The sequence below is a fragment of the Gobio gobio genome (assembly GCF_949357685.1).
Source record: "Gobio gobio genome assembly, chromosome: 1".
Classification (NCBI taxonomy): Eukaryota; Metazoa; Chordata; class Actinopteri; order Cypriniformes; family Gobionidae; genus Gobio; species Gobio gobio.
The window spans coordinates 66,993,599-67,009,301 of record NC_137097.1 but is presented as its reverse complement, the minus strand read 5'-3'; the positions used below and the strand labels follow the sequence as shown (position 1 = coordinate 67,009,301).

The 15,703-nt window shown below is 39.1% G+C and overlaps 2 protein-coding genes across 23 annotated transcripts in view; one reads left to right on the top strand and one right to left on the bottom strand.

The window, feature by feature from the left end:
- The window catches only part of nme4 (NME/NM23 nucleoside diphosphate kinase 4), a 34,669-nt gene extending 19,800 nt beyond the window's left edge, over nucleotides 1-14,869 (top strand). Inside the window, exon 5 of the mRNA XM_079828556.1 lies at nucleotides 13,460-14,869. Within this exon, the coding sequence (XP_079684682.1) occupies nucleotides 13,460-13,514 (55 nt within the window). The 3' untranslated portion in view covers nucleotides 13,515-14,869. The remainder of the gene's footprint in view (nucleotides 1-13,459) is intronic.
- Nucleotides 985-15,703, bottom strand: part of nfixb (nuclear factor I/Xb) — a 203,752-nt gene continuing 189,033 nt past the window's right edge. For 14 of the 22 annotated variants that reach the window (XM_079828366.1, XM_079828379.1, XM_079828376.1 and 11 more), the window contains 3 exons: nucleotides 15,614-15,703; nucleotides 9,005-9,096; nucleotides 985-2,970 (listed from right to left, as the gene is read on the bottom strand). The exon at nucleotides 15,614-15,703 is cut by the window's right edge. In XM_079828366.1, the coding sequence (XP_079684492.1) occupies nucleotides 9,025-9,096; nucleotides 15,614-15,703 (162 nt within the window). In that variant the 3' untranslated portion in view covers nucleotides 985-2,970; nucleotides 9,005-9,024. Of the gene's footprint in view, nucleotides 2,971-9,004; nucleotides 9,097-13,079; nucleotides 13,228-15,613 lie in introns of all 22 variants that reach the window. The other 8 variants (XM_079828359.1, XM_079828374.1, XM_079828375.1 and 5 more) reach the window with 1 other exon arrangement.

Sequence of the window (15,703 nt, the reverse complement as noted above, 5' to 3'; positions counted from 1 at the left end):
AGTGGGCGTGTCTCTAGGGCCGTCTTTATTAGTGCTAATGAACCGGGGACTTTTATTATGCCTAGCTTCTAGAAGATTCCTACTTTAAATTAAGAGCTTGACTTTTTTTTTTTACAAACTATTTAAAACATATGGCTTTAATTAAAAACAAAAGTTTATTTCAAATTTGATTTGAAATAAAAGAATTATCGCAGATTTTTCTTAAAATTGTAGCTTGGTCACATTTACAGTTGCTCGGCGAAATTTCGCGGACGAAATATCATCATTTAAATATGAATCTACACAATTTTGTGATGGGGGGGCGAAAAATATCCCCAAGGAGATTTTACTTTCCATTTTTAACAAACAATTGAATACTTATATTTCAGACATATGGCTTTCATTTAAAAATAATAATAATAATAATAATAATAATAAAAGAATGCAAGTTTAAAATAATAAAAGAATGCAATGATTATCTCTGACTTTTTAACATTGTAGCTCGGTCACATGGCTGTAATGTAACAGTCACCGGGGTTGCCAAGTCTGTGGGAATTAGGCTACTTTTAAACTGTTGCCCCGGGTTGATTTGATATTTGGGATATAAGTGGCCTTTGGGCTACTTTTGGCCTGTTTTTAAGTGGCCATTGGGCTAGTTTTGGGCTGTTGTTGATTGGTCAGTGGGCTAGTTTTGGGATGGTTTTGATTGGTCAGTGGGATAGTTTTGGGCTATTTTCGATTGGCCATTGGGCTCCTTTTGGGCTGTTGTTGATTGGTCAGTTGGCTAGTTTTTGGCTGTTTTTGATTGGCCAGTAGGCTAGTTTTGGGCTGTTGTTGATTGGCCATTGGGCTAGTTTTGGGCTGTTGTTGATTGGTCAGTTGGCTAGTTTTGGGCTGTTTTTGATTGGCCAGTGGGCTAGTTTTGGCCTGTTTTTGATTGGGCATTGGGCTAGTTTTGGCCTGTTTTTGATTGGTCAGTGGGATAGTTTTGGGCTGTTTTTAATTGGGATAGTTTTGGCCTGTTTTTGATTGGTCAGTGGGATAGTTTTGGGCTGTTTTTAATTGGGATAGTTTTGGCCTGTTTTTGATTGGTCAGTAGGCTAGTTTTGGGCTGTTTTTGATTGGCCAGTAGGCTAGTTTTGGGCTGTTGTTGATTGGCCAGTTGGCTAGTTTTGGGCTGTTTTTGATTGGCCAGTTGGCTAGTTTTGGCCTGTTTTTGATTGGCCATTGGGCTAGTTTTGGGCTGTTTTTGATTGGTCAGTTGGGCTAGTTTTGGGCTGTTTTTGATTGGCCAGTAGGCTAGTTTTGGCCTGTTTTTGATTGGGCATTGGGCTAGTTTTGGCCTGTTTTTGATTGGGCATTGGGCTAGTTTTGGGATGGTTTTGATTGGTCAGTGGGATAGTTTTTGGGCTATTTTCGATTGGCCATTGGGCTCCTTTTGGGCTGTTGTTGATTAATCAGTGGGCTAGTTTTGGGCTGTTGTTGATTGGTCAGTTGGCTAGTTTTGGCCTGTTTTTGATTGGCCAGTGGGCTAGTTTTGGCCTGTTTTTGATTGGCCAGTAGGCTAGTTTTGGCCTGTTTTTGATTGGGCATTGGGCTAGTTTTGGCCTGTTTTTGATTGGTCATTGGGCTAGTTTTGGGCTGTTTTTGATTGAGCATTGGGCTAGTTTTGGCCTGTTTATGATTGGGCATTGGGCTAGTTTTGGGCTGTTTATGATTGGGCATTGGGCTAGTTTTGGCCTGTTTATGATTGGGCATTGGGCTAGTTTTGGCCTGTTTATGATTGGGCATTGGGCTAGTTTTGGCCTGTTTATGATTGGGCATTGGGCTACTTTTGTTACGAAGACATGGCAACCCTGGTGGTCACATTTACGGTTGCTCTGTGTATTTCCACGGACAAAATACCATAATTTGTAAGGAATCCATGTAATTTCGCGTGAGGGCAAAAAATAAATAAAAATTAAGTTAATTTATAACAATCAATTTAAAACGTATATTTCAGACATGTGGCTTTAATAACAAAAAAGGGTTTGAGTTTGAAATAATAAAGGAATTTAATTATCTGTTGACCAGCAAATTCGGTACTTTGTACATAGTCGATAGTGTAGCGATGCACAATGGACATTTTCGCCCACGAAATTTTGCAAAAGTGACTGCGCCTTAAGTGTGTGTACTGGTTAGCATTTTTCATCCTATAGGAGTACTAACTAAAATCTGGTGCTGTCTAGTTGGCACTAAGAGCCTGCATTGGATGTTTGTTTCATTAAAATGCTTACATCTGAGGCCTGAAAACGAGGACGTCCTCTGAGACATGTCTCTGGGTAGCTGTAGTGTGAGGGGTTTGTTTTTCTCCACAATAAAATGTGCAAAATGTCCGCCGTCGATCCCATTTTCAATAGTGCACGTCTAGTGTTCTTCGCATATTTGTAGTGCAATACTTCTGCTGTTCGTAATTAGTTTAGTAATTGACCGTAACAGAAAAAAGACGTTTCTAATGCATGCTATCTAGCTACAAAGGCAAAACATCTCATGTGAAATGACTTTTAGCGTCGCCTGTATGCTGAACGTCAGCATGTTTGAGTGTTTTGAAACAAAAAACTGAAGCTTAATTAGGAAAGATCTTGCGTTTTTGTTGTGTCTGAATCCTCACCACTGAAACTGTTGAAAATCCATTGTACACTACATCCTTGTTTCTGTCTCTGTTCATCAGGTTCTTCCTCTCTGTTGGTTCTTGCGAGATGCTGTAGGTGTCAGTCCATCACCTCCTGCTGTGATCTGAAAGTCTGTAGCGGAGGTGGAGGAGTGGGCTTGAGGGGCGTCTGACGGTTGGCAAATACAGGGTCGAACGTTTCCCAATCATATTCTGCTCACGTTTCTTAGGGTGCATTTCAGGTTGGAGGGGATTTTCAAACAGGATTTTTTTTTTTCTTTCATAAAACTTCCAAATTGTGTCGACAGGTTGCAGGCAGGACCTCGTCAAAGGAACCATGACTGTAAAAACACACACAAAGCCCTGTTAGTGCTCAATCTGAAAATACAGCAGCTCAGTGAGGATATTATATTATTATAAAAAAATCTGTGTACAAAGAATTTAACTTATTTTCAATCCAATAGCAAGTACTATCAAGGCCAATATTGCACATATCGATTCATACAATTTCTGAGGATGAAAATACTATTCTAACTAACATTATACATATACTATACTTTTATAAACATTATATTTGAAAATCTTAATTCAAATTAACATTTAAAAATAAACTTATCATTCATTAACAACAATCACAGAATACAAACTTTTATTTTAATTCAAATAAGCATAAACGTCACATAAAACTATTATAATTTCATAATTTGTCTGGTAACACTTTAGAATAATGGTCATTAGTTAACATTAATATATTAACTAACATGAGCAGTACATTTGTTACTGTATTTGTTAATCTTTGTTAACGTTAGTTAATAAAAATAGAGCTGTTCATGGTTTGATGATGTTAGTTCACAGTGCATTAACTAACTTTAACAAGATTTTAATAAAGCATTAGTAAATGTTGAAATTAACATTAACAAAGATAAATAAATGGTTTTTAAGTGCAGTTCATTATTAGTTCATGTTAACTAATGTAGTTAACTAATGTTAACTAATGAACCTTATTCTAAAGTGTTACCTATAATATTTTTAAATAAATGTAATAAAATGTAAATAATACATTTTAAATTTAAGCCATCAAATTTATTAAATGAAATGTATTATATTGCGACATATACCTATTATAATCATTTAAATAAATATATATTTTTAAAATTTATTAAATGCATTTAATTTTAAAAATGTAATTTTAAAGTTTGTGTGAAACAGGAACAAAGCACGCACATCACTGGCAAAAATTTGCTTAGGGTTGAGTGCTCGACAATAGAAATAATAGTAAAAAACAGAAGAAAAAGAAGCAGAAAAAAGTGTCGGCACACCAAAGCTCCAAAAATATGCAAAAAACTAAAATTAATAATGGAAACGCACACAGGTTACTTTCGAGCGCATAAAATTAGTGTGTTTTTAATTATTTCATGAGGTCTAAGTAAGCGTTATCGTCACATATTATATTGTTATATTACAATACTATTGTATTTTGAGCTTGCTGACTTTGCTCACTGACACATCCTCAACTTGTAAAGATCAGGGCTTATAGAAAATCCAGAGATTCCCATTTTTGGTGGCGTTCAACTCGTAAATACCATCTTCTCAAAATGACTTGAACGCACCATAAAATCTTGATTGTGTGAAGACCGCTGTTACTGATGACGCCACTAGAGGTCAGGCTTGACAGAGCGATCAGTCTGACTCTGACCTGCTCACCATATGGGCCTTTACGCCACAGTTTGACCTGAACTAAACCAGCAAACCTCCCTTCTGGGAATGCCATGTCAAGAGAGCTCTGACGCATCTCTACATACCAACACATTGACTTTATTAACATAAACAGACGCTCTGTTAATGCATCTCAGGAGTTCAGCTCATAAAGTTCAAATATCAAACTGATAACGCCAATGGACAGACATTCTTACATAGAGAAATATTTAGACAAAGTTTATAGTGTGTTCACGTTTGCTTTACGTCTTGTCAAACCTTTAATTTTAAGAAGAAAACTAATGTAACCGTTAGTGTGCTATAAAAAATGTCAGCAGAATAAAATGAGTTCGATTGGACGCACATTTTACTGTAAATTAGCAGATTATAGGCTATAATTATATCAAACATAAGGTAACAGCTATATCACAGAACAGCTATTAAGATTATTTCACGTCTTTTAAAGGAAGGATAACCCTTTATTACCGTACCTTATATTTTCATGAAGGTTTATATCCTTAATAATTTTATAATATATAAGTAAATTAATTAATATTAATGAACACGTATTATATACACACACACACACACAGAGAACAATATTATAAAAGCAACACTAGTTTTTGCCCCCATTTTTCATCAAGATTTTTTCTATGTACACAAAAGGCCTATTTCTCTCAAATATTGTTCACGAATCTGTCTAAATCTGTGTTAGTGAGCACTTCTCCTTTGCTGAGATAATCCATCCTCCTCACAGGTGTGGCATATCAAGATGCCGATTAGACAGCAGGATTATTGCACAGGTGTGCCTTAGGCTGGCCACAATAAAAGGCCACTCTAAAATGGGCAAGAGTAAGGATTTGATAAAAGTTTGACAAGGGCCAAATTGTGATGGCTAGACGACTGGGTCAGAGCATCTCCAAAACTGCAGCTCTTGTGGGATGTTCCCGGTCTGCAGTGGTCAGTGTCTATCAAAAGTGCTCCAAGGAAGGAACAAGGCTCATTGATGCACGTGGGGAGCGAAGGCTAGCCTCAAACTGCTCAAGAAGTTAATGCTGGTTCTGATAGAAAGGTGTCAGAATACACAGAGAATCTCAGTTTGTTGTGTATGGGGACCAGTCAGGGAGCCCATGCTGACCCCTGTCCAGCGACAACAGTGGGCCTGGACTGGACCACAGAGCAATGGAAGGCGGTCTGGTCTGATGAATCACGTTTTCTTTTACATCACGTGGATGGCCGGGTGTGTGTGTGTCTCTTACCTGAGGAACACATGGCACAGGTGCACTATGGGAAGAAGGCAAGCCGGCGGAGGCAGTGATGCTTTGGGAAACCTTGGGTCCTCCATCCATGTGGATGTTAGTTTTACACGCACCGCCTACCTAAGCATTGTTGAGACCATGTACAGCCTTTCATGAAACGTTATTCCCTGGTGGCTGTGGCTCTTTCAGCAGATAATGCGCCGCCACAAAGCAGAAATGCTTCAGGAATGGTTTGAGGAGCACAACAACGAGTTTGAGGTGTTGACTTGGCCTCCAGATCTCAATCCAATCGAGCATCAGTGGGATGTGCTGAACACACAAGTCCGGTCGATGGAGGCCCCACCTCGCAACTTACAGGACTTAAAGGATCTGCTGCTAACATCTTGGTGCCAGATACTACAGCACACCTTCAGGGGTCTAGTGGAGTCCATGCCTCGACGGGTCAGGGCGGTTTTGGCAGCAAAAGGGGGACCAACACAATATTAGGAAGTGTTATAGTTATTACAGGAGTATTATAAGTATTATATTTTTTAAATAAATTGAGAATAATTGTTTAGTATATTATATATTTAAAATAATATATAAAATGATAGTTTTATATCAAATAAATATATTATAATAGCACTAATATAATACCGTTCTCCAATCCACTCGTGAGATAAACATACCTGAGCTCTTGTTAGGGTGTTTATTGAAACGCCTCTGCATTGACTAGTCAGGAAGCGCTTGAGCGTTTGACATGTGACCGTGTGAAGAGCAGGAGAGCGGCGGCTCCGGATTACAGCGAGAGCTCGGCTCAGCCTTCCAATGAGAGAGAGCGGGATTGTTTCTCCTGATTGATTTCTACAAAACTCTCTAGAAGTCAAATCCTGGAAACACTTTGGCTGAGAGGGTCTGGGAGGAGGGGCCGCGGGTAACTTTTGTTCTGGTTGACTCTTGCAGGTCATGCAAACACCCCCGGCACGTCCCATCTATTCTCCCCCCGCCGCCTGCCCCGGGATAAAGCCCAACAGCTACTCGGGCCAAGTAACTCTTCCCCTCTAAGCTGTACTCCTCCCTCTTGCAATCCCATCTTCCCCCTGTAATCCTTGGCAGTGACCATTTCTAACCCCACACACACACACACACACACACACACACACACACACACACAAACCTCTCAAGTTCAACTGCCTGTGACATCATGTCTCGTTGCTGTGGGCAACCAGACAGTTGGGACGTGACTTTTCAGTTTAGGGGCCGTGCTTAAACTGGTCTCACTTTTCCGCAGTTCTTTCATTGTTCCTTTGGATGGGAACTGAGAGAACTTCCCCATACGGAGCTGTACGGACATACAGTGGGCCCAAAAAGTATTCAAACACTTCAAAAGGCACAGGTTCGAATGCTACAGGATCTTTCCTCTTCAAAACCGGCGTTGTGGTGATTTGTAGTGGATGTATGCAGTGGTTTTGTCTTCATACAGGTGAAGAAAATCACATGGACTATGAACATGATGCAATAACAAACGTCACAAAGGCGTCCATCACCTAAAACAAAACCTTTTGATTTATCATTGAAAACCTACTATCTGTTGTACGTTTTGTTTGAAAAGTGCTCTTTTGCTAAGACATTCAAAAATTTTAAAGTTTATCTTAACTCTTCAAATACCCTTTAGGCCACTTGAAAGTTTCTTTCTCTTTCTTTATATAGCACTATTAACCACAACCGAAGTTGACCAAAGTGCTTTACCTAATCAATTCACAAACAAACACAATTTAAGAACATGTGGTTTATACAGTGTATACCCTCATCATTAAATGGGCTTTCAGCAACTTCAGCAGGGATGTGGCAGACCTGATGGATAAAGGAAACTCGTTCCAAAGTCTCGGCCCTATTACCGCAACGGCTCGGCCACCTTTATGTACCCGGGCTGTCCTGGCCACTACAAGGAGGTTTTGAGTGTTCATTTAGGGTTATACGGGAGCAGTACATTTGCGAGATATGGTGGGGCCTGGTTATGTAAAGAAGGTGAACTGGTAGCCATTGTAGCGAGGCTAATATTGGGGTCACATGATCATATTTCTTTACCCGTTTTAAAAGCCTAAGCCAGCCTTGCAGATACCTTCAAGAAACTTCTCTTTGACGTACATTACACTGAATTATAAGTAATGCACTCTCTCAATGCACATTTACTTAAAAATTAATAAATAAAAATTGATTCATTGTTTCGCTATTGTATCACTGCCTCTTGCGTTTATCTTTTATCAATGGTTGGATTAAATTGAATTGAAAAAGAATAATAAATATTGTATTTCAATATTTTTCACCGCCTCTTTACCTTTTATCATTGTCTGTATTTTGTTTAATAATTTGATATAAATGAATTATTATTGCACTATATACTTATTTATTTGCATTGCATCTTCTCAAAACGTTTACTTATAACCAGCTATTTTCATTGTCACGATCATCGTCTGGATTACATTTAATCTGCACTCTCTCAATACCCAGTTTCTTATATGCATGTTTATATGTGATCAATTGCTATATATATAAATATATGAATCTTGACTGAATCTTCGCAAAACGCTTACTTATAATACCTCACTAAAGTTGTTTAACTCTGAGAGGAAAAAAGGAAAGTGATTTTCATTGTCACGATCATTGTCTGGATTACATTTAATTAATGAAATTAATCATTGCACTCTCTCAATACCCAGTTTCTCACACATATAATATATTATATATATGTATTTATATATGAATCTTGACTGAATCTTCGCAAAACGCTTACTTATAATACCCAGCTATGCCATTTCGCTCACTAAAGTTGTTCAACTCTGAGAGGACAAAAGGAAAGTGCTTCCTCCATTCTCTAAAGTTTAGGATGAACACATTGGAAAATGTGCAAAATCAGACAAAGCGAAGTCACTGCCAAGAAGTCACGGCGGGAGAGAAGGAAAAGAAGCCACCAGCAGAGGGTGATAGCGAGTTGGGAAACGAGTTAAAAAAGGGGGAGAAAATCTGAGAATTGAGGAAAGGTTAAGCAGAAAGGGAGGGAAATTAATGGTCAAATCCAGAGAGGCCGACCAGCAGAGGGAGGAGGTGAGAGCACGTGAGTGAGCGACTTCAGATGGTCACCATGTGTTGAGGAGCAGGGAGCCGGCCCGGGGCGGGTGTGGTTTACACATTAATGAGTAAAGTGTACTGGGTGATGGAGGAGGCGCAGTGTGGTGGCCGCACATTCGCAACGCTCAAATCAACTACACCGCGCCGATCAGCTTGAGTTATCGCAGGCCCGCTCCAGATGGGCCCCGTCACCGCGTAGCAGAGAGCATCATGGGAAAGGAGGAGAGATTGGAGGGGAGGAGCAGGCTAACATGCTAAGAAAGAGAATTTCAAACACACAAGTAACGAGGTTTGTTTTGATTAGAACAATCACCTGCGTCTGCTGGGGTATGTTCAGAAAGTTGTTGTCCCGTGATCCGATGCTGACAAACCTGTTGGGAGCTGTGGAGCCTGGCGTGGAGTATGCTGAGAGAAAGAAGAGAGACATATAAATATAAATAAAACACAAACAAGAGAAAATTTAGATTGCCATTTAGATTGAGCATCACTCTATACAATAATCTAAATCTTTTAGTGAACACAAAAGCTCAATATGAAAAGATCAACTGATTCTGGCGAATTTCACGAAAATATATAGTGAAAACTGAAAGTGTACTGCAAGAATGTATCATCAAAGAAATACTGTGTTTGACTGTTATTGGTGCGCGCAGATGAAGATCAGTAGATTAAAATGGTTTATGAATCTGCAGGTTTGAAGTCATTATCAAATTTAGGGCAGTTTGGGGTTTCAGATTTATTTGATGGACTCCATAGTGTAACTTTTCCTCAAATATGGAGATCTAAAACAAGACAAAAATCAAAGACAGATAGCCATATTTGTTCTACAGTTTGCGGTTAGCACTTACATTAGCAAACATTCAAAAAGATAGGCTTTGTTCTTTCCAAAAAAACATTTGTTTAAAGAGAGACATTATATAATATACATTTTTTGGAGGTTACATGCTAAGCTAAACAGAATCATTTTTAATCAGTGTACCAAACTTTTATCTAAAAAAACTATTTGCTAAAAGAGGCCATGTGTATTTTTCAATTCCTAAAGGGGTTTTAGGCCATTTGTTTCGTATCTTTACCCTCAACAATGCATGTTAACCGTGGTAAACTCATTGTAAGGCATGACCACTATTTGCGTAATGCTTTATGAGTCAATTTTCCAGGTGTGGTAAGTGCATTCTGGAGAATCAGCAACATATAAACACATAAAAAAGACAACACACACACACACACACACACACAAACAACATAAAAAAAACAATACAGCCAAAATAAACAAATGAAACGGAAGGAAAAATAAGAAACATGAAAGAAAAGAGGAAAAGAAATGCAAGTGCTCCGTCCAGTGCCCCGTCTGTGGTGAGTGAACTTTTTTTTTTTTTTTGTCTAATTCTCCACCCCGATACGCCACCTCCTTTCTGAACGGCCTAAATTTGGTTTGTGTCCGGGACGAACTGACCTTTAGACCAGCACTGGAGCTCAACTATCACATTTCCACAAGCCAAACGCTAACCAGCAATGTGAATGGAACCAAAACAAACTCAAATCAAACCAACGTAAAAAATAACAAAGCATGGATTCCCTGTCCTGTGTCTCTCAGTCGACTGTTGCTTTTTGGAGTGTAAAGGCTCTTCAACACACTGACCAGCACAAACCAACCTGGACCAAAATGAAAGTTCAAGATGGTCTAAGCTGGTCTTTGTAGTCGGGTAGATACACACTCTTCTATGTTGCTTTGATTTTCACGCCAACACTGTCCAATAACCAAAGGCTGCATTACAAGGTCAGCGACAATTGTTTGAACTCAAATGCATTTAAAAAAAAACGTAATTTAGAGTCCACTTTAACTGCCCTAAATTTGCACCCTTCAATACGGAGGCCCTAAGGGGACATTAGATGTGAAAAATATGAGATGGGAGGAAAATTATTATATTCGAGTGTCTGCGTTCTCTAGTAAAAGAACTGCCTACCCCCCCAAAGAAACTTTGCATTCGCTCACAAAAGCACTGAATTCTTTTTTCCTCCCACTTCGTATCATTTTCAGCTCAAATGGGAGCAAATGCAAAGAGTCTCAGGAGGAGAGATCTGCGAGTGAACACAAACGTTTTGTAAGTGAACACACAAAGGTTTTACGAGCATTTGCAAAGTTTCTCAGGGGAACGCAAACGTTTTGTGAGAGAACGCAGTTTCTCAGGGGAGAGTTTTGTGATCCAACAAATTTTTTTTTTTTTTTTTATGGGAACGCAAAAATTTTGCGAAAGAAGGCAGTTTCTCGGGAGAGAGTTTTGTAATCAAATGAAAAGTTTCTCTGGGGAACCCAAAAGTTTTGTGGGAGAACACACAAGTTTTCCGAGTGAACGCAACAATTTCTCGGGGGTTTTGAGTTTTGTGATCAAACGAAACGGTTCTCAGGGCAACTCAAAAGTTTCACGAGAGAACGCAAAAGTTTACTGAGTCAATGCAAATGTTTCTCAGGGGAACGCAAAAGTTTCGCAAAAGAACGCAAAAGTTTACTGAGTCAATGCAAATGTTTCTCAGGGGAACGCAAAAGTTTCGCAAGAGAATGCAAAAGTTTACTGAGTCAATGCAAATGTTTCTCAGGGGAACGCAAAAGTTTCGCAAAAAGAACGCAAAAGTTTACTGAGTCAATGCAAATGTTTCTATGGGGAACGCAAACGTTGCGCAAAAGAACGCAAAAGTTTACTGAGTCAATGCAAATGTTTCTCAGGGGAACGCAAAAGTTTTGCGAGAGAACGCAAAAGTTTACTGAGTCAATGCAAATGTTTCTCAGGGGAACGCAAAAGTTTCGCAAAAGAACGCAAAAGTTTACTGAGTCAATGCAAATGTTTCTCAGGGGAACGCAAACGTTGCGCAAAAGAACGCAAAAGTTTACTGAGTCAATGCAAATGTTTCTATGGGGAACGCAAAAGTTTCGCAAAAGAACGCAAAAGTTTACTGAGTCAATGCAAATGTTTCTCAGGGGAACACAAAAGTTTCGCAAGAGAATGCAAAAGTTTACGGAGTCAATGCAAATGTTTCTCAGGGGAACGCAAAAGTTTCGCAAAAGAACGCAAAAGTTTACTGAGTCAATGCAAATGTTTCTCAGGGGAACGCAAACGTTGCGCAAAAGAACGCAAAAGTTTACTGAGTCAATGCAAATGTTTCTATGGGGAACGCAAAAGTTTCGCAAAAGAACGCAAAAGTTTACTGAGTCAATGCAAATGTTTCTCAGGGGAACACAAAAGTTTCGCAAGAGAACGCAAAAGTTTACTGAGTCAATGCAAATGTTTCTATGGGGAACGCAAAAGTTTCGCAAAAGAACGCAAAAGTTTACTGAGTCAATGCAAATGTTTCTCAGGGGAACGCAAAAGTTTCGCAAAAGAACGCAAAAGTTTACTGAGTCAATGCAAATGTTTCTCAGGGGAACGCAAAAGTTTCGTGAGAGAACGCAAAAGTTTACTGAGTCAATGCAAATGTTTCTCAGGGGAACGCAAAAGTTTCGTGAGAGAACGCAAAAGTTTACTGAGTCAATGCAAATGTTTCTATGGGGAACGCAAAAGTTTCGCAAAAGAACGCAAAAGTTTACTGAGTCAATGCAAATGTTTCTATGGGGAACGCAAAAGTTTCGCAAAAGAACGCAAAAGTTTACTGAGTCAATGCAAATGTTTCTCAGGGGAACGCAAAAGTTTCGCAAGAGAACGCAAAAGTTTACTGAGTCAATGCAAATGTTTCTATGGGGAACGCAAAAGTTTCGCAAAAGAACGCAAAAGTTTACTGAGTCAATGCAAATGTTTCTATGGGGAACGCAAAAGTTTCGCAAAAGAACGCAAAAGTTTACTGAGTCAATGCAAATGTTTCTCAGGGGAACGCAAAAGTTTCGCAAAAGAACGCAAAAGTTTACTGAGTCAATGCAAATGTTTCTCAGGGGAACGCAAAAGTTTCGCAAAAGAACGCAAAAGTTTACTGAGTCAATGCAAATGTTTCTCAGGGGAACGCAAAAGTTTCGTGAGAGAATGCGAAAACCATTATATACAATATATTTTTCCTCCCAATTCATTTTTCTCTATCATTATGTCCTGTACTTTAGTGACATTTTTGACGGGTTAAACCACTAAAACCGATGCCTGAAAATTAGGATTAGCATAAAAAAAAAGACCTGCACGAAAGTTGCATTGGTTTCATTCAGATTGAAAAAATAAAATGAAAAAGTAGTAAGGACTTGTTCTGACCCAACAGTTAGTGCTACCACGATAATTACGAATAATGGGCAGTAGATGTTAACTCAAGGAACACAAACTAGATGGCAAAAATCGGCCCAGCTGTGGCTTTCTCCCAGCCTTCGAGGGGTTTGGTGGAATGGGGGGGGGGGGGGGGGGGGGGGGGGTCGGGTCACTTACACGGAGATGTGGGTGAGGTGAGTCCGCCATCGGGGGGCGTGCTGCTGGGTTTAGAGTCTGGCATTGGGAGGGGCACTGGACGCGCCACAGGGGGGGGTGGAGGCAGCAAGAAGGAGCCCGGCATTTTGCTCTGGCCGCTCCCGTTCGGCTGCAGACGACACAAACAGGGTGAGGACTACGGACACGCCTGACACCCCACAAATGGAAAAAAAACAACGCAGACTCGCTCCAAAAAAAAAAAAATCAATAAAAGGAATGGCGGGTGGCTGGTAGTGGAAAGTGTTGAGAGGGAAACAACCAAAAGGATGGTAAATGTCTGTTTGCGTTTGTTTATGAAAGAGTGTGTTTGTGTGCGTGTTTGTGTGTCGACTTCACCACAGGCACAGACAGGAGCAGTGGAGGAGCTGGAGAAAAACTAAAAATGGAGGACTTTAGGCAGAGGGTGAGGAAGAAGAAGAAGAAGAAATGGGCGCACGAATGGTGAGGTGAGCTTTGGTCCATGGAATGATGGCAAATCAAAATCAGGGTGCGAAAAAAAAACAAAAGCCACGTTCACAACGCTGGAAAATGTCAGAAGCAGAACTGAGGAGGGGATGCGCTACGCTGAAAGGCCGTCAGCTGTTGCGCAGATGGGTTTTATCGTGGAAGTGGACAGAGAAGGAGAGATTAACTCAAGATCGTCTAGACAAGCACAAGATACATAACAGCGACCCATTAGTCGGTCTCAAAGACAAGGAACGCACACTTTTGTTCTCATGTATGCAGTTAGCTTTACAGTATATCAACAAATGATGTGAATTAAGTGTAAGAGTAAATGTGTGTGTCATAAATGATATACATTTGTGCATTATTTAACACACGTTTTTGGATGCTTGCCAACAGCAAACTTCAATTTTAGCTGGTCTATTAATGGCGACGGATGTCTTCACAAGCTCACTTTAACCAACATTACTTTAACATTACTGCTTAATATCTATGAGGCAAGTGTGTTTGCTTAACATGACAACCAAGTTCTGTTTCATCGACATTTGGTTTGAAAGGATGAGCTTATAGATATTTCCAGATATATTTAACGAAGAGTATTGTGTATGCAGTAAACCAGTGTTCATTTTGACAGCAAATTTTGATTTAGTTTTAGTCGTAGTCTTTTGACTAAAATGCCATTTAGTTTTAGTCATATTTTAGTCACCTGAATTGTTTTTAGTTTTAGTCGACTAAAATATCAGAAGATTTTAGTCGACTAAACTAGTGTTGGATGACAAAAACTATGACGAAAATCAACTATTTAACTAAACTCATTACATTTTAGTCGACTAAATCTACAGTAGATTTATTCTCCTAAAATCTAATGAGTTTAGTTAAATTGTAATACATTAAGCATTTAAGCATTACATAACCGACTGTCACTTGAACTGACATTTTGACATCATTTTGTTTTTGACATTAAAAATACACGAAATAGAGCTCAATTCACTTTTTGTTTGTTTTTTTAAAAACATCTATATAGTTTTTATAACTCTGTATTTCTGTTTTAGTCAGTAGTCCATATCAGGTTAAGCTAAAGCTTCAAATAAGTGTTTTTTTTATTTCAGTTAACATTTATTTAATTTCAAGTGAAGATTTTTTTAAATGGTTTTAGTTAACCATTATAACCCTGATACTTTATTGAATATGTGTCAAATACTGGTCTTTCCTCCTGACTATGAATTAAATGGGAATGAAATTAAATACAATTTATTGTGTAACCAAAAACGAATATATAATGCGTGACTTTTAATGATAAACAAGCTCGAAATACACCAGGACTCTTATTTTGAAATGTTTGCGCCTCTGTTGCAGTTGCAGGAGCTCATTCAAGTTCAGGAGATAAAATATGCGTTGTTACAACCGTCTAAAACATATTACTATATAAACATGGTAAAGTAAACATTGTCATTATTCATCAGCATTAGTTCATAAACAATTGGCTGGCATAAATGTGTGTTATTCATTGATTGGGAGCCGCTCTGGAGCGCTGGATTGGGGATGAGCCGTGTTTTCCAGCCGTTAGATCAGCACGGTCCACTCAAATGTGCGCATCTGTTACACAGGACATCAGTTCTGACTGGATCTCTTCCCTAATCGACCCTCCCTTACATTTTCCTCTCGTTTTTATTTGTTAACGAAAATGACAGTAGGTTTTCGTCATAGTTTTTGTCTGTGAAAAAAGGTCGTTTTATGACGAAAATTATTTGTCAACGAAATTGACACTGCAGTAAACAATGATAAAGCTTTTATACAGTAGATTGTGGCCGTGTTTAAAATGTAATACTAGTGTAAAGCTTCCTAAAAGATCAAGTTGAACACATTGCATTGTGGGATAGACTATCCCACGAAGTCTTCTCTGTTTTTTTTATGCAAACGGAAAATTTGCATACGGTTCACAGTATACATGCTGCAAAAATAATATGATACTGTAGGATGCCATTCCTAATATTCACTATCAAACCGCTCTGTGTTTAGTCAGTTGAAGTCACACCAGCACTTCCTCTTACCTGACCGCTAGCCTGTCCTGATCCGTCGGCACACACAAACTGCACAAACTCCTTGAGCGGGTCCTGTCCCGGGTGGTGGTGGTATCGGAT